Genomic DNA, 24,702 nt, shown 5'->3' with positions numbered 1-24,702 from the left:
TAATTGAAAATTTTCAGAAAAAAACACAGATCTATAATTGGATTAGCACCCAAGACCTCAAGAAAATCGGGTTTTACTGAAGGAAATCTATTATCAGGCTTAACGTATAAGAAGACTAGAAACTAAAAATCAGTAGACTACAACTTCTTTCTAACTTTTTTCCCCATTTTTTTCCCTCGGCTTCCTTACAAAACTCTCAGAAATTCCTCCTCAAGCACAAATCTTACTAGAAACATGAAGCAATGACCAGAGATCAGTCTAGTGAGGTTCTGACCTTGGAAATGCAAGAACGAGGGGAGAGCCATCTCTGGAATGGAAACAGACCATGCTGCCTCCAGCCCCGCACCCCTCACCTCGCCCGTGTAGTCCTTCGGGACCCCCGCGTACACGTCTGAGCCATTGGGTCTGTTGATCACAATTCCTGGTGTGGGGTTGCTGAAAACCAAAGGACACCTGTGAAGCATGCAGTGTGACGTGCCTCTGAAATCTCTCTTCAAAAACATGCCCCCATTACGTATACAAGTAGTAAGCGACTGTGTTTGCCAAAGACGTGTCTCATCTCCTGCACGGTCACCCGTGTGCCAGGGGCTCTAGGGCTGGGGGGTCTCAGGCAGCCCAGAGGCCCGAGTTCTCGGTGGGAGCGGTTGAGGGAGGTCCCGGAAACGGAGGACAGGTGTGCCTGGCCTCCTGTTGGGACCCACATAGCATCCTGGGGGCAAGATCTGAGCGAAAGACCTCCCAGAGCAAAACTACTTACAGAGAAAGCCAGGGCGAAGGACAAGACTTTAGTACAAGAGCTAGGCGTGAAAGCTCAGAATGGATTCTGAGGTGGTGATCATGGGACCAGCCCTCCTCGGCTCCAGCAGGGAAAACAAGGAGTGCAGAGACTCACACCAGTAAAGCGTGGCAGCCACAACCTGCTGCCCCCGATTTCCGTAAGAAATCAGAGAAGCAGGCGTGAGAGAACTGGTTGTAAAACTGAATTCAACAAATAATAAAAGCAAATAAGCACAGAAAGAAGGGTCATTGGATCTAAGCTACAAACAAGAGTCCCCTAGGCACGGGGCCGCAGAGGCAACCCCTCCCCCTCCCCCCGCCGGTTCAGAGGTCAGGAACAAGCACTGCAGAACTCAGTGGTGAGTTCTCCAAGCCCAGAAGGAACTTACACTTTAAACTCTTCCAGAGCGCCAGCCCCAAACACCCTTCAGCGCCCAACTCCTATGCCACTGCCACTGGCGAGGTGCCCCGAGCTATGTTCCAAGTTCTACATGAAGCAGCCCCGTGGGATTTCATCCGCGAGTCTTTTTACATTCTAATTCTAAGGTCTGCATTCTAACACGAATTCTAAAGATTCCTGTGAGTCTGTATGCATTTAAAAAAAATATATCCTTGGGCGCACCTGGGTGGCTCAGTCGGCTAAGCATCTGACTCTTGGTTTTGGCTCAAGTCATGCTCTCACAGGGTCCTGGGATCGAGCCCTGAGTCAGGCTCCATGCTCAGCGGGGAGTCTGCTTGAGATTCTCTCCCTCTGCCCCCCCCACTGCCCCCACTCATGTGTGCGCACTCTCTCTCTAAAAGAAATAATCTTTAAAAAAAATATATCCTGAATTCACCACCAAGTTCAAAATGCTGCCTACTTACTCTTCAGAGTTGGCTATGTCATCATACATCATCACAATGATCTGTTCATCAGGAATCCCGTTTCGGTGAACAATCTGGTAGGCGTGGCACGCATCCGCCTGGGAGAAATGATTTTGTCAAGTGTTAGATTTTGCCCAGAAGGGGCCAATTTTGGAGTTCTAAGGAGCAACATATTCTTTCTCATGGAAGACAAGCTTTGAATCATTCCCTATGGGTCAGGTATTTAAATTATTTTAAAACACATACATTAATATTTTTTCAACTCAAATTTTTTTAAAAATCCCCCACCTCGCCCATTACCTAAACTCTCAATTCACCCGGCAGTTGGTGTAGATGTAGACCACACACAGACATGCACGCACACACAGCACCACCACTTGGGTGACCAGAGCCTTAAAAGGTCCTGGATAATTTATTTCCCTTTTCCACACCCTATAAAAGTCTCCTGAAAGCACTGAGTTGGGTCCCAAGAACAGAATGATGAACTGCAGAGTCAAAGCTTACCTCTGTATCAAACAGGATTTTTCTGATTCTAGTAACTTCAGCTGCCAAAGCTGCTGTTGAGTGAAAACTTGGAAGTTCAGCTCAGGAATTGAAAGGAGGAATGTACTAATGTACTCTTTAGTTTAAAAAAAATAACAATCACCCCAAGGGTGACAATATTAGGGATGAAAGATAAGTTTTGTTAATGTAACTCCTTTTCCATAAAAGGGTGAAGACATTCTTCGCTTCCTTTTTCAGATGACACACGGTGTACTCCGGGACATGGGAATCATTTGGGGACAAAAGGAAAAATATCCCCCAACTTTCTGCTTCTGTTTAATGGTGTCTTTCAAGAACAAAGACAAAGGGGTGCCTGGGTGGCTCAGTTGGTTACGTGTCCAACTCTGGATTTTGGTTCAGGTCATGATCTCAGGGTCGTGAGATGGAACCAACATGCTGGGCTCCATGCTCAGCGCAGAGTCGGCTTGAGATTCTCTCTCCCTCTCCCTCTGCCTCTCCCTCTGCTTGTGTGCTCTCTCTCTAAAATAAATAAGTAAATCTTAAAAAAAAAAAAAAAAGAACAAAGACATAAACAAACATGAAGAGGATAATGAGCCCAGCTATCTATCTCTCTAAGGAAGAGAGCTTTAGGAACTGGACCTTCTACACCCATTACATTCTACACATCACCGAGCACGGCAGTAAAGCACATCAAGCATTAAAGCCAGGCAACACACATGGACTTCACAGCCATGAAGGGTGTTACTATGCAGTCACTGAATGTTGGGTGGGTGAATCCAGGGTCTGACACTCAGGAGCTGCTGGATGAGTGGATGACTAAATAAATAATAAAAACTAATACATGTGTCGACTTTCTAGTACTTGTCAGGCACTGGGCCAGGACTTTCTACACATTATCTCATCTGATTCTCACAGCAACCCTACATGGTCAAGGTAATGATCCCCACTTTATAGATAAGGAACCTGGAGCTTAGCGAGGTGAGGTGACCGGCCCGAATCACCCAGCTCAGAGTGACATATCTCCGGCACTCTGACTCCAGAACTTGACACAGCTTCACGCGGGGGCCACAGAGAAATCATGAAAGTCAGAGAAGCCTAGGGAGAGTGAGCAGCTGAAAATCTAAAGAAGTCATTTTAAAATAATTACTAAGTATTTCACATACACACAAATTGTTAGAAAGTTTAAATCTCCATTTCCACGGAATAATGAGAACCCTCAACACCAACTGTGGTAGGAAAGGAAACAGCCCCCAAAGATGTCCACATCGTAATCCCCAGAGCCTGTGACTAGGTTACGCCACGTGACAAAGGGGAATTAAGCCAGTGGATGGATTTAAGAAGGCTCATCGGCTGTCCCTAAAATAGGGAGGTTATCCTGGATTATTCTCCTGGATATTATCCTGGATTATGATGGATGGGCCCGACGTGATCACAGGGGTCCTTGCACGTGACAGAAGGAGGAGTTGGTATCACAGGGATTCGATATAAGAAAAGACTCAACCGTCTGCTGGCTTTGAACACAGAGGAAGGGGCCATGGGCCAAAGAATGAGGACAGCCTCTGAAAAGTCGGAAAAGGTAAGAACATGGCACCTCCTCCAGAGTCCCCAGAAAGAAACACAGCCTTTCTGACACCTGATTTAATATGTAAGACCCATTTCAGGTTTCTCACCTCCAGAGCTGTAACATAATAAACGTGTTAAGCCAAGAAGCTTGTGGTGATTTGTTACAGCAACAATAGGAAACTAACCCATTGATGGAAGTTTACTGGGATTGGCACTACACTAGGGAAAACACCTTCCCATTATCCAATCAAGTTGAAGCTCGTCCCCTCCAACCCAGTGATTCCTCTCCTAGTGAAACCCTAGAGAAACTCTACTCATGTGCAGTAGAGGATTACTCACAGCAAAAAGCAAAACAAAACAAACAAACAACAACAAGAAATAACCCAAAGGACCATCAATAGCTGGAAAATTAAACTCATGTGCTCATATAATGGGATACCATAAAGCTCACAGAAGTGGATGTCGAGGAATGAATGAAATACAATCCATGTTTCAAAACAGATGAATCTTAGGAACATAATGAGAAAAAGAGTAAGTCGCAGGAAAATACATTCAATATGATTACAGTTATATGAAGGCCAAAACAGGCTAAAAGTAAACATTATGTTGTTTACAGTTAAAGACTCATATGGTGAAACCATAAAGCAAAGCAAAGGAATGACTGACAGAAAATTCAGGCGCTTACCCTCTGGAGGGAAGGGAAGGGGACTAGATCAGATAGGGGATAAGGTCTTAGTCATGTTCTTTTTTTGTTTTTTTAGTCTGACACAGGTATTCATTTTATTATGAAATTGCACACACGTCATATACACAGTTCTTTGCTTTTTCATTAAAAAAAAAAAGAAACCAATATGTCAGACTTCACCTACCCTAATGACAAAAGGGGAAGTGAGCAGGCACACCCACCCACTCCCCAAGGTAACAAGTCATCCTATTACTGATTCAGCAGAAGCCAGGTTCATTTAAAAAAAATAAAAACACTTAGGAATATATCTAATAAAAGTGTAAGACTTGTACACTGAAAATTCGAGAACGTTGCAGAGGGAAATTAAAGAAGATTCAAATGAATGAGAGACACCTCATATTCGTGGATCAGAAAACTTAATACTATTAAAATTAAAAAAATATGTATCAGCAGGCTTTTTTGCAGAAGTGGACGAGATGATCCTAAAACGTATAGGAAATTGCAAAAATCCCAGAATAGCCAAAAGTAGTTTTGAAAAAGTTGAAGGACTTTCACTTCCTTTCGTATACTGAATGTATTATATACTGTATTCCTAAAATAAAGCTAAAGAAAACATTACTAAGAAAATTATAAGGAAAATATATTTACAGTATTGTACTGTATTTACTGAAAAAGATCTGCATATAAATGGACCTGCACAATTCAAACCCATGTTGTTCAAGGGTCACCTGTACATTGGGGAAAGGACAGTCTTTTCAACAAATGGTGCTGGGACCATTTGGAAATCCACATAAAAAGATGAACTTGGGTCTTCATTTCACACCATTTACAAAAATTAAACCAAAATACATCACAGACTTAAGTGTAAGGGCTAATACAATAAGACTTTGGAAGATAACTGAGAAAATCTTCAGGACCTTGAGTTATAACTGCCAAAGATGTTGAAGATACGACACTAAAAGCATGGTTTATAAAAGAAAAATATTAATACACTGGACATCAGCAAAATTAAAAACCTGAATGCTTCAAAAGACACCATTAAGAAAATGAAAAGACAAGTAACAGAGTAAGAGAAAACATTTGCAAAACACGTAATGAGAGAACTTGTATCTAGAATGTGCAGAGAATTAGAGTACTGCAATATGACAATCAACCCAATCCAAAATAGATTTTGAACAACATTTCACCTAAGGTACACAAATGGCTAAAAAGCACATACGATGCTCAATATCATTAGTTATTAGGGAACTGTCAGTTAAAACCATAAGACACCAATTCACAGCTAGACGGACAATAACAAGTGTTGGCGAGGACGTTGAGAATCAGGAACCTCCTCCATTCACTGCTTGTGGGAATGTAAAATGGTGCAGCCATTTTGGGAAGCAATTTTAACAGCTTCTTAAAAGGCTAAACATAAAGTTACCATAAGACCCAGCAATTCTATTCTTTCTGCCCAAGAGAAACAACATTTATCCGAAGATTTACAGAAAAATGTTCTTAGCAACATTATTCATAATAGGCAAAAAATGTAAACAACCCAAATGTCCATCAATTGGTAAATGGACAGATAAAATGTGGTCCATACATACTATTTAATATTCCTTGCCAATAAAAAGGAACAAAGTACTGACACACTACAACACAGATAAACTTCAAAAACATTACATTAACAGAAACAAAAGACTACACGCCAAATGGCTCCATTTATGTGAAATGTTCAGAAATGGCAAATTAGAGATGGAAGGCATATTTTTAGTGGTTGTCTGGCACTGGGGGTGGGGGCTGCAAAGGGGCTGGAAGGATCTAACTGGGTAGACGGATGTGTTCTAAAACCGATTTACGGCGCTGTTTGCCCAATTTGGTAAATTTACTAAGAAATCATTGAGTTGTATACTTGAAATGGGCGAATTACATAAGCCATGTAAAATATGCTTCAGTAAGGCTATATATTTTAGAAAAAGCAGGTTCAGCGTGTCCTGTGTTGGCGCTCTCCTCCACTATCTGGACTCCTCACCACCTTGACAGGCACATGCTTTTATCTCCATGTTGAAAATGGGGACAAACTCGGGAAGGGCTCAGAGAATCCAACACGGGTCTCCTGACCCCGACCATGCCTTGTGCCCTTTTTCCACAAGCAGCACTCTCAAAGTCAGGTCATGGTTCTCCCCTGGGTCCGTGGAGGTACTTGAGGTAGCCTCTAACTCTGTGACTTCAAAGGGGTTCTTTGTTAAGACTCAATTCTACTCACTGGCACTCAAAACAAGTAAGAGTAGGGTTAAACCAAGTCAAATACTTCAGAAACAGTGTTAAAGGCCACTTGAATTACTTCCCTGGAACATCTGGCCCATATGTATTTCCTCCTTAAAATGAGAAAAGCCTAGGAGGCAGCATGGGAAGGGGGTATTGAGCAAGACCACAAAGAAGGCAAAGCCCTCTGGACTACAGAACAGACAGGGCTGTGAGTCAGCTTGTTTCACAGCTGGCGCTAGGCGTTCGGACGGGCGTGCGGAAGCATCCCGTGATCCCGATGTCAGCCACTGTCCGACACTGTCTTCTCCTGCTGCCTTCACCTCAGGCCCACTGTCAGCTAAATGAGGACAACCACCTGGCACCCAAGCTTAAATTCAATCGCCACACTCCAGTCATGGTCACCGTAAGGGGGCCCACTTTCCAGCCAGGTAAGGATCTGAGAAGGGGGCCTCACGGTCTGCTCATGGATACACACATATTATCACTTCCTGGTGCATGCTGAGCACGGTGAGGTGAGGCAGGGGTTCTCTGTAGAGTTGCCTCACTGAGCCCACCACAATTCAAATGTTCCACAGGAGACTCAAAGGTTTAAAGTGAGATGGGGCGGGGGAGAGAGAGACAGAAAGCAGTGGTTGCGTGGGGCTGGGAGGGGAGCAGGCACTGACTGCAAATAGGCACTAGGGAACTTCCTAGAATGATGGAAGTATCCTAAAACTGGACTGTGGCAATGCTTGCAGAACAGCAAAAATTTGCTCAAACTCATAGAGTTTGATACAGTTACCACAGGTGAATTGTAGGACATGTGAATGGATGCCTCCATAAAGCTGTTTTTAAAAAGTGATGATTGCACACACTTTTTAAAAATCTATAAAATGAAAGGTGGTCTTTCTGAAATGTGATGGCTCTGCCACTTGGCTCCTCCATCACATCTCTTCCTCCCAATTCTAACAAGTGCGGGTTCTAGGCTTCTCCCTCTCCACCTCAACTGAAACCCGCTTATCTGCCTCTGGGCCCCCAGGACAATGTTCTTAAAGCTTCCAGAAGGAGGTGGCAGCCCCCTTTATCTCCAGACCGGGCCGGGGGGGGGGGGGCATCAGCACCCTGCAGCTCCCACCCCTGCCAACACACGGCAAACAACCTTCTCCTTGGGAACCCTACTGCTAGCCACTGCCTCAAACCCTCCCAACCCCCAGCCTCCCGGTGACCCCTGGCTCACATGTGCTGCTTCTCCCCATTCCTGTCATCCCCAAAGACCCCGTGTGACAGTGAACTTCACCAGCCATCTACTTCAGCAGCCGCCCCTGCTGCTCCACCTGAGCTCTTCCTCCACCACATGCTCAGACCTCTGTCCTGAAAGCAACCCTCTGGGACACCTGGGTGGCTCAGTCGTTAAGCGTCTGCCTTCCGCTCAGGTCCTGATCCCAGGGTCCTGGGATCGAGCCCTGCATCAGGCTCCCTGCTCCCCCAGCAGGAAGCCTGCTTCTCCCTCTCCCATCCCCTCTGCTTGGGTTCCCTCTCTCCTTGTCTCTGTCAAATAAATAAATAAAATCTTAAAAAAAAAAAAAAAGAATTCTGAAAGTAACCCTCCTCCAACCCCAGTTCCTCCTCTGGCAGCCTGGGGACAAGCCTGTCCCCAGATGCTGCTTGCACTTTGGGACCTCTCCCTCTCTCCTCTGCCCTGGCCACTGCAGAAAGCTGCCCTCCCAAGGCCTTGCCCCGCACCACCTCCCCCCCACCCCAGGACACTGGATGCAAAGCGTCCACCAGCCGCACCTCAGACCAACCCTCCTCGCGGTCATCCAGTAATCCCAGCCAAAGATGGAAAACAGAGAAACCCAATTTGATCAAGACAAAACATGATTTAAATAACCATCCTGGGGCTCCTGGGTGGCTCAGTAAATTAAGTGTCTGACTCCTGCTTTCCACTCAGGTCATGATCTCAGGGTCCTGGGATCAAGCCCCGTGGCAGGCTCCACGCTCAGCTGGGAGTCAGCTTCTCTCTCCTCACCCTCTGCCCCTCCCCCTACTCAGGCACGCGGGCAGGCACACGTGCACACTCGCTCTCTGTCTCAAATAAATCAATCTTAAAAATCAACAAATAAATAACCATCATCAAGCATAGAACAAAGTACTCAGCAGCGATTTAAATCGTGCCTGGTGGGGACACCTGGGTGGCTCAGTCGGTTAAACACCTGCCTTCAGCTCGGGCCGTGATCCCAGGGTCCTGGGATCGAGTCCCACATCAGGCTCCCTGCTCAGTGGGGAGCCTGCTTCTCCCTCTGCCTGCTGCTCCCCGTTTGTGCCCATCCATCTCCCTCTCACAAATAAATAGAATGTTAAAACAACAAACAACAAATTGAAAAGCCCAAACATTAAAAAAAAAATAATAAATTAAAATAAATTAATTGTGCCCAGTGTACCTGTCCTCCCTAAACAAAAGAAATTTGTGATAATGAGTGATGTTAATCCAAGGAAAAGGTAAACCTCCATAAAAATCTAAGTTTATAAGTCTGTATAGGTTCTACTAGGAAAATTCTTTCCGATGCTCTTTTAATGATTAGCCTCCAAAGTCAAGAAAGCAAAGGCTGGCAGCAGCTGAGAATGGAAGCAGTCAGCAGTGCCACGGGCTGAGGTCAGCAATGACTCAGCGCATGCAGTTCCTCCACACGGAGGCTGGGATGAGTATTTCACTCTTATTCCAGGATGGGTATTTCACTCTAGGGCCACTTCTTTTGCCTTGCTTCCCTTCAATCGATTTTGATATTATTTCACCCAGGGAAACTAGCAAAACTTCAAAAAAGAAAAAAAAAAGGTTTTCTGGGAGCAAAGGGTAACTGGAGTCCTATATTTAATAATGTTTAATCAATAAATAATATTCTTTTAAAGTCGGTTGTGTACAAACCAACACAGCTGCTGACTCAGCCTGTTCACTCTCGGTGACCTGTATTTAATGCCTTATCTTCTGAACTCGTGGTTAGAGAGGGAGGAGAAAATCGAGAGATGATCAGCTATATACTCAGGTTGCTCCTCTGTAAACGGGTCAGGTCTGTGGTTAAGTATTAAACAGTAAAGGGACCGTTTTGCCATGACAACAACTTTTCAATTAAGCCAAATTTCTTGTTCGGCTAACGTACAAGACCATTCATGAAATAGGTCATTCAACAATCATCACATTTTAGAGCTGGTAGCGAGTTCTTCTAAACCAACCCCCTACTTAAAACAGGTATGAAAACCACCAGCCAGGAGGGAAACACGCAAGGCAGCACTGTCACGCCTCCAGGCGCGCGGACTCCAGGCCTGCGCCGTACCATACAGCAGCCTCCGGCCACACGTGGCAACTGCACACTTCAAGTGTGGCCAGTCCAAACTGAATGCATCATGAATGCAAATGCATGCCCGATCTTGATTTTTTTTTTTTTAAGATTTTATTTATTTATTTGACAGAAAGAGAGCACAAGCAGGGGGAGTGGCAGGGAGAGGAAGAAGCAGACTCCCTGCTGAGCAAGGAACCCGATGCGGGACTCGATCCCAGGACCCTGGGAGGACCCCAGGATCGTGACCTGAGCCGAAGGCAGTCGCTTAACCAACTGAGCCACCCAGGCGACCCCGATCTTGATGATTCAGTGAAAACAAAGACATAAAGTATCTCATTATTAACTCTGTATTGATTACAGTGAAATGATGAGAGCTTGCCTATACTGGGATAAATAAGACACAGCAAAGTTAATTTCATCTGATACTTTTTACTTTAAAAAAAAAAAAATGTGGCTAGGGGGCGCCTGGGCAGCTCAGTCTGTTAAGGGTAAGACTCTTGATTTTGGCTCAGGTCATGATCTCAGAGTCGGGGGATTGAGCCCTGCACTGGGCTCAATACTTAGTAGGGAGTCTGCTTGGGATTCTCCCTCTCCTTTTCCCTCTGCCCCTCCCCACTGTGCGTGCTGTCTCTCTAAATAATAAATCCTTAAGAAACAGAAACAAAGATGCCTCATGTGATGCTTGTACCAGAGCCCTGGGCCTCAGGCCTGTCTGCACCGAGCTTGCTGTGTGGCCTGGGGCCAGTCTCCTCCTGTATTTACGGCTCAGTTTCCTTACCTGCAAAATGAAGGCGTTAGACCAGTAGGTCTCAACTGGGGACATCTGACAAAGGCTGGAGACATTTCTAGTTGTTACAGTGGACAGGTGATGCTCCAGGTATCTAGTACATGGAGGTCAGGGATGCTGCCAAACATCCTACTTCACACAGGGCAGCCCCATAACAAAGAATACCTGGCCCCAAATGTCAATAGCGCCAAGGGTGAGAAACCCTGTGTGAGACTGAGGTGACTCCACAGGGCCATTTTGAGGAACCGCCAAACTGTTTTTCAAAATGGCTGTACCATTTTATGATCCCCGCATTTCTCCACATCCCTGCCCGCACACATACTTTTGCCAGCCTTCAGGAGCGTGAATGGCTTTTTACAAAGTCTGTTCTACAGACAATGCCCTGGATTGTTTACAGAATACCAGGGTCACAAAGAAAACCATTAGCCACTGTCTTACCTGGTGCCTATAATTGTACCAGCCGTTTGAACCCGCGACAATCACCACCCAGTGCTTGCCCCCATCCTCGGGATCATCTACAGGAACAGCACCGATGCCCAGGACCACGCTGAGCAACACGGCTACTTCCCAAATCATTCTGTGCCTCCGAGTTCAGTGGCAGAAATCTGGGAAGAAAAAAGCAGAGTCAAGCAAAAAAGGAATGACAAAAACAGAAGAATACTGTAGGCCCCTAAGATTATATCACAGCCCATGGGTCAAAACGATAAGACCATTTAGTTATCAGATGGAACAGCCTAAGGATAAAAATGATGACAGAGCAGAATTTTACCTTTGGCTCTGCAGCCCCTTTCCCTAGGGGGAGAAGAATCGACCCAGCTCTCTCTCACTACAGGTTGAAGTTAAGGGTATAAACCAAAGAATAGTGGGAACACTCTTTGGGCAACCTTAAAAGGTTTTAACAAGTTTTGGTCACAACTTGGAATACAGCAGATAAAACTCACCAACAAAATTCACCGTATTGGAAAAATGTCTACCACATTGTATGAAATGTTTGCAAGAAAAGAACATACATGTAATGTGTGCGTACAAAATGTGGAAGGCAGACATAAAAATTTAACAGTAGTTACTGACTGGTGGTAGGTGGAATTCAGGATGATTTTCTTCCTATTTCTTTTTACTACCATTAACAGCTATTACTTATGCAATAAAGTGTATAAAAATTCAATGTGTGTCCAATATAAATACTGAGGGGCGATTCCTAAGTTGTAAGCGAGTTATCTGGATAAGCTATAGGCAAAGAGTGGCAGCCCAAGTTAATGTCTTTGTACATTTATAACCCATTTACACGTAGTTAATACAGCAGGCAGAGCACAAGTTTTAGTCCTTGTTTTACAGGAAGGGGAGGTTAAAGCAAGAGAAGCTAACTTGTCCAATACCCATGGTTAGCCAGCTCTGGCCAGAGACCAAAACCCATGTCTTCTCAGTTCCCGGCTCGGTCTTTCTGCTGCATGGTCCTACACTGAGACTTCATTCCTGATGAAGCACATGCCCAATTGTATACTCCACTGCCTAAACGTCCCAAGTTTTAAAGCACAAAGGCAGTACTCAGGCCCCGCCCTGGCCTCCTTGCATCGTTCACATCAGACCCTGCCCCGCAACCTGAATACGTTATTCTAAAAAAAACAGCCTTCTTGTGACAGACGCTAGGCCTGTCACATTAAGAGGAAAAACAGTCTCTGAGATGTAGGGACTCAGCAGAACAAAGTCCATGAGGCTGACCTCAGACTCTTCTGTCATTTGTCAAACAGTGCTCACTCACTCACTGGCTTATTCATTCACACAGCCAGCCAGAGGCTCCTGCCGGAAAACACACTGGATGCTCTGAACGCAGTAGGGACAGGACAAATCCTCTGTCCTCAGGGGGCACGCAGCCAGCTAAGGGATGAAACTCCTGTAAGCTTAAGAAACCATCCTTAGCATCCTGTGCCTAACACTGTGCTCAAACTCAAAATGGACTGAGCAGTGGGTTTCCCCCCAAAGGCGAGGGAACAGAAAGCCGTGAATCTGATAAAAGTTTAAAAACCTAAAAGCGCCTTAGGTTAGTGCTTCTCCAAACCGACTGTGACTTCCATCCTCTGGGGATGCAATTCTGATCCAGTAGGCCTGGGCTGGGCCTGAGACTCTGCATTTCCAACAGGCTACAGGCAATGCCCAGGACTCAACTTTGATGTAGCAGGGCTCTCCATTAACCTTGGTGGGCTCTTGTTCACCTCTGGTCTTAAGCCCCACGGGCCAACACTACTCCTTACCCACCACCTGCCTCCGATACCCCCTTTAGGAAATTTTTTTTTTTATTTTTATTTTAAGTAGGCTCCACGCCCAATGTGGGGCTTGAACTCATGACCCTGAGATCAAGAGTCACATGCTCCACTGACTGAGCCGGCCAGGTGCCCCATCCAGGAACTCAATTCTTACTGTATAATGTATATCCACATTTCTTTGGCGTCACTGCAAAACTGCCCATGGATGAACGGGTAACTACAATAAGGTACCCTAGGTTTATTCTTAAGCTTATTCTGAAATGGCCATGCTTTTTGTTTGTTGTGTTTTGTTTTTTAGTACAGTACAGGACGGATGAGGTCAGGGAACAGATGAAGGCAGTGGACTGCCCAGGCCACCCCGGTGCCAGAACCAGCTGGCCTTAACGTGTTAACATGCACCTGAGGACGCTCTCCCAAGTCCTCTTGACATGACCGGGGCTCACCGTAGGGCTGGGAGGTAACAGCAAGGGCGACAGTGACTACAGAGGGGACCCCCCCCCCCCCCCCCCACGCAGCAGCTCTTTGATTCTGAGCTCACCCGGCGGCCTCCTGACTGCACTTGAACCTCCCTGGGAAGCCTTCCCCTGGGGCAGCAGTTGGCACACTTCTTCTCTAAAGGGCTGGACAGTAAATAGTTTACCCTGCAGATCACACCACCTCCCTTATGACTGTTCGGCTCTGCCCCTGTACTGTGAAAGCAGCCAGAGACCATAAGTATACCAGTGGGTGGGGAGTTGTTCCAATAAAGTCAGGACAGGTGGGTCTCTTTGGCCCGCCCTAGGGCGTGAGACTACGCCCTCAGCCCACGTGACCAGTATACAGCCTGGCTGGCTCTTATCTTCCAGCAGCAATCATTATACGGGCTCCCTGGTTTACACACCAGTCTCTGAGTTTGGTTCATGTGACTGAATCATGAAGAGGCTCCTTCCTGGGGAGGCCCTGCCATGTGACTTTACCCCTTCCTACTTAGGGACAAAAAGAATACATAAAACACCAGAATCACAAAGCTGGCCTGACCGTGAACCACGGAAAGGACACCACCAGCCTAACTGCCTAAATTGGCAAACACCACAGCAGGTACTGAAAAAGCACCGCCAGGTTATTTTTACAAATTCAAATTCATCTGTCATTCTTCTACTAATATGCTAGCATGCTACCCCTCAGTGAGGAAATGTGCCTATTAAAACACAAATGATACTTTCACAGTTAACGTTTGGCAATGGTTCCTGTCTATCACCTTTTTTGTTTCTTATAAACACAGAGTACGGTTCCTTGAACAGAATGGCAAGCAAAAAGCCTCACAGTATGACACTGATTGGAAAATGTCACTTAAAAAACACGTATGTTAAGGGGTGCCTGGGGGGCTCAGTTAAGCATCCAACTCCTGATCTCAGTTCAGGTCTTGATCTCGTGAGTTCGAGCCCCGTGTTGGGCTCCACGCTGGGTGTGAAGCCCACTCAAAATAAATGAAATTTAAAAAACACATATGTTAATACCATTTGGGGAAACATAGTGGGGCTTGGGGTGAAGATGAGATGTGAAAGTAATACAATCTCTCCACTACCCTCAGCAAGAACATGTCTTAAAGCAAGCAGCCTCACCCAGCCATTTCCTGATCAGCAGTATTCTTGGCAAAGTCAAAGCCTCAAAACAAAATCACAATCTTGCAACATAACATACTATGATTCTTGTTCTATCAAAGAGAAAAGTTCAGGAAGACAAAGTAAGTGATTCCTGCTGAGCTAGCTCTTCAGGATGGCTGCTTCTGCAGTCTCCCCACCCATCCATCCAACATCCAACACACACAGCCTGAGCACCCACTAGGTGCTCCCAGGCACCGAACAGGGAACCAAATGACAGAACCCTTCACTGAGCTGACATTCCAGCAGGAAGAGACACACAATTTAAATCCACACATTGTCAGAGGGGATGAGTGTTAAGGAAAAATATAATGCAGGAGGAGTGGGAGGCATCATTTTTCAAAATGGAAAGACTTGAAGGAGGCAAGGAAGTCTACCCACTTCTAACAGCAAAATGCTGGAAGCAATATACATGGTCATCTGGACAGAGGGCTGTCTAGCTAAATCAGTCATGGTACACCCTTATGATGGGACCCTGTGGAGCCTTTAGGAAGAGCAAGGTGGATCTCGATGGGCCGAGAGTGGAAAGATCTCCAAGGGGGCTGTAAAGATTGTATGCAGAGTCTGCTAACCATTTGTGGGGAGAAAATGACAGACAGGTGTGACCCTAACCAGGGGAGAAAAGGTGTCCCCCACAACGACACGTGTTGATATGCTGCACGGGGCGGCAGAGTGGGCTTCTGCAATAAGCCATGCAATGTACGCTTCACACAATCCTCACAGAAGCCTGTAAGCCAGCCTCATCGCTCTGTTCACGGAGCTGAGAAAAAAGAGGCTGGGCAGAGAGAAACGTGCTGGTAACTGCTGGGGCTGACACACAGATCTGCTCCAGAGACTGCTTTTTCTACTACACCCCCTCGCTTGTCACAAAAAGAGTTGTTCATGTGAAGGTCTGCGAGACCAGGTAACCAAAAGTGGGCACACAACATGCCCCACTCAGGGCCCAAACCCTTCCTCCAGCAGGTCACCACCCACCCTCCAACCAGGCTCTTTGCCATCCTACTGTTTTAAGGCACTTGTGGGCAATCTGTATAAAGAGTTCTCCTCTTAGAAGAGCCCTTCAAAGGAAAACCTGAACCACACAAGCCAAGATCAACGGCCAACCCTTTACGAATGAATTTTGCCAGCCTCCAATGACAAGTCCTCCGCTGTTGCCATTGGTCCTGCATCCCTCTCAGGCTACAGGGCTACACAAGGTCAGTAATTCCATTAAAGGACTCCATTTGACTTAAAGAAGTATGCTAGCAAGTGAGGTTCAATTCATTTGAGAGGTTTGGGACAGAATGCCCATTCTAGATAAACTGTCACCAGCAATACAAGTAATGAGGCCCCAATCACAGGACTATCAAAGTCAAGTTCAAACCAAGGTCTGACACCAAAGCCTATATTTTAACTACCCTCAGGTGTGAACTCTCACTGCCAGTCCTGATTTGCTACTGGCTCTGGGTTGGAAACAGGGAATCATCAAAGCCGAGCAAAGCAGCTAACTAGACAATGACATCTGAAGACAGCCTTCCAAACCTGAAGGTCTTTGATCCTGCTCCTTACTCTCCAGGGGCTTACAATAAGATCAACGTGAGTGGACCCTGACTGACCACATGCAAGAGAGCCAAGGAGAGATGAGAAGGACCCCTCCTTGACCGAACTGAGTCAAGCTCCTCTGAGCCCCCATCTCAAGTAGGTCTTGGCCTGCTAAGTTCAGTTTACCAAGAATCCCACGAGAATAGCCCACCTTTGATACCTAATCAAGGTCCCTTGTAATTTTCCATCCACTGACCCTCTCAGCCTGCCCATAAATCCCAACTATCCTTGCTGTATTTGGAGTTGAACTCAGATCTACACTGAAGTATCTGTCCCTAATGTAATTGCTGGAATAAAACCTGTCTTGCTTGCTGTTTTTAACAAGTGTTTAGTGTTTAGTGCAATTTCTCTAACACAGGACACACAGCTACTAAGTCAGGGGAGACCCTTCCCTCTCTGGGCCTTAATTGTCTGTGCAATGAGATGGTAGAACTGAATTATTAAGGGCAGATTCAGTTCTCAAACCTTTTAACTTCCTGTTTTACAAGTGAGATTAACACAAAATCCAGGGGCACCTGGGTGGTTCAGTCAGTTAAGTGTTTGCCTTCGGCTCAGGTCATGATCCCAGGGTCCTGGGATGGAATCCCACGTCCAGGTCCCTGCTCAGTGGGGAGTCTGCTTCTCTCTCTACCCCCTGCCCATGCGCACTCTCTTTCTCACAAAAATAAATTTTAAAAATTAAAAAAAAAGGAAAAACAAAATAAATAAAACAAAATCCAACTAGCTCTTATCTCAAATGAAAACTACTTTATTAAGGTTAATCAATATTTTTCCTACAGGGAAAATTTCTGATTCAGGGGCAAACTGGATTCTAGATTAGAGCATGGCCTTTAAGGTTACCTAATTCTGACTCTATGCAATTTTTTTCTTTACATCTCTGTAAACTGGGTAACCGCAATGCAAACAATTCTTACCTAAAGACATACAAATGAATTCCATAAAGTGGAGGCTGGGTTGATTTCCGGTTGTAGAAAGACGCCAGTTTTGCCTGCCATTTGCCCATTCATTTCATTATTTCTGACCCTGGAGTCTCCTTTGATCTGGCTGCAACCATCACACTACATTTCCTCATTATAAGTTAAATGTAATCTTTAGTACTTGCTCACTTTTATACCTGTATCGAGTGATGACTTTACCTTTTTTAAAAATTATCTTTTGGGGTGCCTGGGTGGCTCAATTAAGCACTGACTCTTAGTTTCAACTCAAGTCATGATCTCATGGATCATGGGATTAAGCCCCCGGAGGGGGGGGGGTTGGGCTCCACACTCAGGGGGAGTCTGCTTGAAGAGTCTCTCCTCTGCCCCTCCCCCTCACTCTTTCTCAAATAAATAAATAAATCTTTTTACAATTGTTTTTTAACATTACAAAAAGCATAAGTAACTAAATCATATTTCCAAATAGACACAATCAATAAACACTTTTAAAATCTCCTAATGGTTAGAAGAATTTTGGAATCTAGCAAAGTAAAATTTGCCCAGTGGTAAACAGTTTTTCCACATTTTTATTTTCACAGTTATCTGACACTTGAATCCCTTTTACCACAATTACTATTTTTGAAATCTGGTTTCAATGTAGTTTGTAATATTTTCCCACAATGACTGAATGACTTTTCTAGCTAGATGTGAATTAAGCTAAATTTTGTTATAAGTTATAGTCAAGAAATTGAAAGGTAAACATTATAGAAATGTACTAAGTACAATGTAAAACACCTGTTACCTCTCATCAAGCCCATGAACTGTTAATATTTTGCAAATCTGAGAACTCTCTCCCCATAAAACAAATACAATATTAGAGGAAATTCCTTCCCATGCCCCATCCCATTCTCCCCACCACCAGAAGATAACCATGATCATAAGTTAACATTTCTTTTTCTTTCTTTCTTCTTTTTTTTGTGCAAAAAGGTGATTTTATTAAAGCATGGGGACAGGACCCATGGGCAGAAAGAGCTGCATAAGTTAGCATTTCTTTTCATTCACTTTATTATACTTTTAAAACATATATGTCCACTTTGTAAACATTCCCTTCTAAGGGACATTTAGGCGGTTTCAAAAATTTATCATTATAGGGCGCCTGGGTGGCTCAGATGGTAAAGCGTCTGCCTTCGGCTCAGGTCATGATCCCAGGGTCCTGGGATCGAGTCCCGCATCGGGCTCCCTGCTCCTTGGGAGCCTGCTTCTCCCTCTGCCTCTCTCTCTCTCTCTCATGAATAAATAAATAAAATCTTTAAAAAAAAATAAAAAAAAAATTTCTCATTATAAATAACGTTGCAGTAAACACCCTAATACTCCTCTCCTTGCAAACAAATGTCTCTGTTTCTCTAGGCTACTTTCTAGAAGTGGAACCACTTGATCTTAAGATATACACACTCATTGTTTTAAAAGATTTTATTTGACAGAGAGAGAGCTCAAGCAGGGGGAGCGGCAGGCAGAGGGAGAGGGAGAAGCAGGCTCCCCGCTGAGCAGGGAGCCTGATGTGGGGCTGGATCCCAGGACCCTGGGATCATGACCTGAGCCAAAGGCAGAAGCTTAATCGACTGAGCCACCCAGTTGCCCCCAATGGTACCCTTAATTTTTAAGGACATCAAGTGTCTTTGGGATTTGATCTTGTAGGCAGCATATTGAACGCAAAGGGAGGACAAAATCTAAATCTCTCACAGCAGCACAGAAGGCCCTGCAAGATGTACCACTCTATTCTTATGAAACAGAGCTCATGAAATTCACCACCCACATGAAATCCCTTGTTCCAACCAGGCTCCAAGACCGTGGTCCAAAATCGCGGCTCTTTCCATGCCTTCACCATGCTGTTTTCCAGGTGAAACATTCTTCCTTCATCACACTAGCTCCTCCGATCCCTCAAACTCCATTGAGGCGCTTCTCTGCAAAGTTCTACCTCTTCCCACAAATAAGGATTAGATGCTTCCAACAGGGTTAGATGCTGCCCCTGTGCAAACCTGTAACTGAAATGATTCTCTATTGACTGCCTCTCCCCTTTACAAAAAAAACCCAGCTCAATGAGTAAGGCTCAATGAACGTTTGCTAACGAATGGAACCCTACAGTAAAAAAGCTGAGCTCCTCCACTCTCTACCTACCACAGGGCAAATCTCAAACTCTGGGCATTTATTTTCATCTATAAAACGAAGCCCATGATAAAAAGTTCCTTCTTCCAGGCCCCAGATTCCACAATTCTTGGCATTCTACAATTCCCATGTACATATAACCTCCCCTCTAATAGTTTAGGGGCAGGGGACCTAATCAAATTTCACTTTCACGCTTGAAGTGAATCACCCTATGAGTCCCACCAGCTCAAGCCTCTGAGAACTAGAGCATCCCTAACTTCTCAGAAGGGATGTTTTTACACGTTTGGGTATTTCGGCTGTTGTAGTCACCTGCTTTTCCCCTTGGCTACGGAGAACTGGGTGGAAATGGGTGCAATCCTCCACGTTACAAGCACCTAGAGCCTAAACTGCTCCTAGGCTGTGAAGGTTGGAACCAAGCGCCGGACCCTGTCCCGCACGCCCCCGGCGGTGGGACCTTAGCCAATTCCCTCTCCCCGCCCCCGTTTCCCCCGGAGCTTGGAGGAAGCGCCTGGGCTTCCAGCCCGAGTTCGCGCCAATAGAAGAGAGCCGCCAGCAGCCCACGACCACCCCTCGGGAGGGCGGGCTGAGAGGTCGCAGCATTTCCCTTGGGATTCACCGTTTCCCGAAATGCTCTTCCGCAGGGTGAGAAGCGGATTACTCAGGGCCGCGGGAGCTGAAAATCCCGCCGGTGAGGCCCAGAGCCGCGGCGCACAGGCAGCCCTGGGCCGGGACGTGGGGCCTGGCCCGGATCCCCGGCTGGGGCTCGCGGTTACCTGTGGCAGAAGACCGCGGCGGTGGCGCGGGGCGGCAGGACCGTGGGAACTCCTCGCGACGCGCAGCCTCAGACGCGACACCTCGGGACGCCCGCCCTGCAGTGATTGCGGAGCCTCACCCCGCTCCGGGCTTTAATGGCCTAGGGCGCCGCGTTGATTGGTGGAACTTCGGGGCGGGCGTCTGCAGAAGCCAATGAGAGAAGGAGCGAGGCGGGGCCGGCGAGCCAGAGGTCCTACAAGTCCCAGCATGCAAGAGCCGCGGCTTCTGGGCCCACAGCCCGCGGGTCCTGGGAGAACCTTGAGCGGTGAAGGGGGCCGGGGCTACGTGGGGCTTGCCTGGAAACGCAGCAGTTCCAGAAGTGTCCACCGAAGGATCAAAACTAGCGCGCGGGGCACTTTAACCCACTGGGTTTCCGAACTTGTCGCACTTTGGGATCATCTAGGGAAACAAAAATCCTGATGCCCCAGTGTCGGCCCAGACGTCGGTTGAGTTCCTTGGTCTGCACGTGTTCTGGGTCTCGGAATCTTTAAGGGTCCCCCGGTGATCGAATGTGCAGGTCCATTTAATCCTCGAGACAACCTTATGAGAAATAGGCACTCTTATTGTGGTCCCTGCTTTACAGTTAGGACGACTGAGGGAGGGTCAGCCGTGGAAAGTAAATTAATCTTCTGAAGACCGCATTAGCTCTGAAGTGGCGGGGCCAGAACCCACACCCAGGCAGTCTGTCTAGCTCAGAATCTTGTCCTCTTCATCCCTAGGCAATGCTATTTTTCAAGTGTTTTTGGTATTATTATCTCACAGGGAAATGGGGAAACTTTATACGTACCTGTGCCGTGTGGTAGAGCACAGTAAATTGAACTGAGTGCCATTGATCGCAGTCCTACCCAAGCACATCAAGTGTAAGATGTAAGGGCTGCATTCACAGGTTGTCTCACTTGATCTTTTATAATCTTTTTTTTTTTTTTTTTTTACAGTAAGTCAAGCGAGAGCATACTGCCCAGAGCCTGCTCCCTATTTTTGTAAATAAAGTCTGTGGGAATGCAGCCATGCCCACGGGTTTTGGTATTATCTCTGGCTGTTTTTACCAACAAGGTAGAGTTGAGTACTTATACAAGAGACAAGATTTTGGCCCACAAAATCGAAAATATTCACTGTCTGACCATTTACAGAAAAAGGTTGCCAACCCTGAGTTAAGTTCTCCACACTCTTAGCTGGGAAGTGACCGTAGTCTTCTTCAGACCCGTGTCTGTCCAAGTCCAAGGCGAAGTCTCATGACCAGTACACTTTCACAGTCTTCCTCAGTGGGGAGTGGTAGGAGTTCATTCAACCATTTATTCAAGAACACATTTAGTGGATGTCCCTTATGTGCCAAGTGCAGCTTATTATTGAGAGAAATTGGATTCTTTTTTTTTTTTTTAAGAGAGAGAGAGAAGAGAGAGAGCATGGGGGGACAGTGTTGGAGGGGCAGAGGGAGAGAGAAAATCTCAAGCAGGCTCCACGCTCAGTGCAGAGCCCCAAATGGGGCTCAGTCTCACAACCCTGAGATCATGACCTGAGCTGAAATCAAGAGTCGGACACTTAACCGACAAAGCCACCCAGGTGCCCCGAGAGAAATGGGAGTCTGTTCTTTCCCCTTGGGAATTCACTGTCTAGTAAGAGAGGAACAGGGTGTCCTTAACCACTCCCTCAATTCACCCAGAATAAATGGTGGCCTTTGGTTAGGTTTTCACAGGTGAAATGGAACAGAAGTGGTGGCCTGATGCCAGGCATGTTTAGGCAAATGAGGTCCAGGGACAGCCCCCTCAGCCTCCCTCAGCAGCACCATGAGCTGAGAGCCGAGAGTATGGGACGAGAGAAGGGGGCTGAAAATTGAGGACCAGTGGGTGGCTGGGAGTTGGCAGGGAGTTCCCATGGTAATGGTCAGGAGAGCCTTAGAAGAGACTGCAAGGTGGCTAGCCTAGGCCAGCCACAAGGAGGAGGCTGAGATGAGAGGGGCCTGGAGGGAGAAGTGGGTGCACATGGTGGGTTCTGCCATCAGGCTACCTGGATTCCGATCCCAGCTCCAGCACATACAAGCTGTGGGACCTGAGCAAGTTACTTAATTTCTCAGTGCCTGGGTTTCCTCAACTATAAAATAGAACAGCACCTACTTCTCTCGGTAAATTGAAGGAAACACAGTGCTTAGCATCTAGTAAGTGCCGCATGAATAGCATCTACCTGCTGGGCTAAGAGCATGATGAGAAAAGGAAGATAGGAATCTCTGACCTTGGGCACTGCCTGTGCTCTGAGACTACACACGGAATGGGATTGGCGGCATGGTGTGGGAAGGGCAGCACCAGTGGGAGGGCCAGGAGCCAAGGCACCAGAAAAAACCCCAGGGTGGCAGGAGGGTGGCAGGTTCCCTGTAAACATACAGGCATGAGGACACCCCCCCCAAATGTCCCTAGTGACATTCTCACCAGGAAAGTCACAGTATGGGGCTCAGAGGTTAGTGAGGCTCAAGCCAGATAAAAATGTGTGATACCACAAGACTGTGGCAGATAACTCAGCCACCAGAGATAAGAGCACTGAGGAGCCATTTCAGATTCCGTCTTCGTCTATCTAATAGCGAGAGACTAAGTGAGAGGTTCAGATTATAAAGCAATAAGCGCTGGAGAGAGTAGGAAAAGAAATTGGTTAAGTTTAGAGCAGGTTTCTGCACCTCCAAGCAACACTTGGAGGCCGGGTAGTTCTTTGTTGCGTGAGGGAGGTTGGGGGGCTGTCCTGTACCTCGTAGGATGTCTAGCAGCATCAGCATCCCTGGGCAGCTACCCACCAGATGCCAGGAGCACCCTTCCCTCAAGTTCTGACAGCCAAAAATGTCCCCAGACATTGCCAAAAGCCTCCTGGGGGAAGGAGGGGCAAAATCTGCATGCACACCCCGCCCCTTCCACCATAGTGACAACCACTGGTTCTCAGGACTCAACATTCATTCAATCATTCATTCATTCTGTTTGATAATGATGGTCAAAGGCATGGACGCTCTCCAGACATCCTGGATTTCGACTCCATCTCTGACACTTCCTGGCTGTGGGGTCCTGGACAATCTCTTCACTTATCTGTGTTTCATAGGGTTGTTGTAAAGTTCAAACGAATTGATCCATAATGAACGAACTCAGAACAGATTCTCGTCAGGTGTCAGCTATTTCTTGAGTGCATGAGAAGTGCTAGGCACTAACTCGAGCCCTGAGGATCCCTACAGTCAACTGTCCCCACCACAGACTGACCTTTTGTATGAAAATATTTCAACTGAAGGGCACCTGGGTGGCTCAGCTGTTAAGCGTCTGCCTTCAGCTCAGGTCGTGATCCCAGGGTCCTGGGATCGAGCCCCACATCAGGCTCCCTGCTCGGCGGGAAGCCTGCTTCTCCCTCTCCCACTCCCCCTGCTTGTGTTCCTGCTCTTGCTCTCTCTCTCTCTGTGAAATAAATAAATAAAACTTAAAAAAAAAGAAAATATTTCAACTGAAATATGTAATATTGTTGATCTAAATAAAGGGGTAAACCGAGGCAAGCTCAAAAAGGAGGAGTTTATTTGGGAAGAGCAGAGGAATTGCAATTTGAGACAAGCGACTGTTGCAAGCTATAGGCGAGCGCATTGAAAGTTCGGGGTAGGTTGTATTTGTGGGCAGGGAATGTAAAGAGAGGAACGTTCAGCCAGAAGTCAGTCAGACTCAAACACACACGGAGACCAGCTTTGAAAATGAAAGGTGTCCAGGACAGGCCCCCAGATTGTGCCACTTAAACCACGTTTACACGTACAGTTTAGTAGCATTAATTATGTTCACATTATTGTGCAACGAATCTACTTCTAAAACTTTTCATCATCCTAAAAACCATTCCCTCCTTCCTTGAATAAAATCCTACCAGGCTAACATCCGCTGACTCCAGCTTATTCCCATGACCTCACTTCCTGTCACAAGACTCACTCCACTCCGGCCCTCGTGGCCTTCTCGTCTTGGCCCTATGCGAGTCCCTCTTCCTGGCACATCCTTCCTCTTCCAGTCACGCAGCTCCTGAGAGATGACATCCTGGCACGAGATGGCACGATAAAGATTGCTGTGGTCCTAAACTCAGGGGAGGGGGAGAGGAGGGGCACCATCTCTTCCTGGTTGTTTTTGAAGGATTTCCAAGCAACCACTAAGCATTTATTTATTAACAGGTAGGCAGTATTCTTAGAATGGCCCCCCAAGACCCCTCACGCATGTATAATCTCCTCCTGCAGGATGGGTGAAACCTGAATAGGATATATTAAAGTGGTACAGCAGGCCCCAAATAGAGTCACTTATGCTAAGCCCCACGTAGAAAACCAAGACTTCCTACGTAACCTGATTGCAGCTTCAGCCTCTCCCAGGAATAGAATTATAAACCAGTCTGGAATTTCCTGATTGACACTTAACAAGAAGGTAATCTGCATGATAGACCCCTGCGCTTCCTCCCACCCACACTCCAGCCCTCCAAGAAAAGTAATCTTGCCTGAAACAGCCCTTTCTTTTCTTTTGCTAATAACTTCCGTGTCCCACCCATCTCTGCCTGTAAGTCTTCCATTTTTTAAAAGATTTTATTTATTTATTTGAGAGAGAGAGAGA

The 24,702-nt window shown here is 46.4% G+C and overlaps 1 protein-coding gene across 1 annotated transcript in view; it reads right to left on the bottom strand.

Moving 5' to 3' along the window:
- The window catches only part of LGMN (legumain), a 33,036-nt gene extending 12,869 nt beyond the window's left edge, over positions 1-20,167 (bottom strand). The window contains exons 1-4 of the mRNA XM_028098665.2: positions 20,077-20,167; positions 11,183-11,349; positions 1,642-1,739; positions 354-435 (exon numbers count right to left, since the gene is read on the bottom strand). Of these exons, the coding sequence (XP_027954466.1) occupies positions 354-435; positions 1,642-1,739; positions 11,183-11,320 (318 nt within the window). The 5' untranslated portion in view covers positions 11,321-11,349; positions 20,077-20,167. The remainder of the gene's footprint in view (positions 1-353; positions 436-1,641; positions 1,740-11,182; positions 11,350-20,076) is intronic.
- Positions 20,168-24,702: the final 4,535 nt, after the last annotated feature.

Source organism: Eumetopias jubatus, unplaced genomic scaffold (genome assembly GCF_037043125.1).
Source record: "Eumetopias jubatus isolate StellerSeaLion01/CBP00866 unplaced genomic scaffold, mEumJub1_p1.0 scaffold_7, whole genome shotgun sequence".
In the NCBI taxonomy this organism is placed as follows: domain Eukaryota; kingdom Metazoa; phylum Chordata; class Mammalia; order Carnivora; family Otariidae; genus Eumetopias; species Eumetopias jubatus.
The sequence above is the reverse complement of the archived record's forward strand: the minus strand, read 5'-3'. Positions and strand labels throughout refer to the sequence as shown.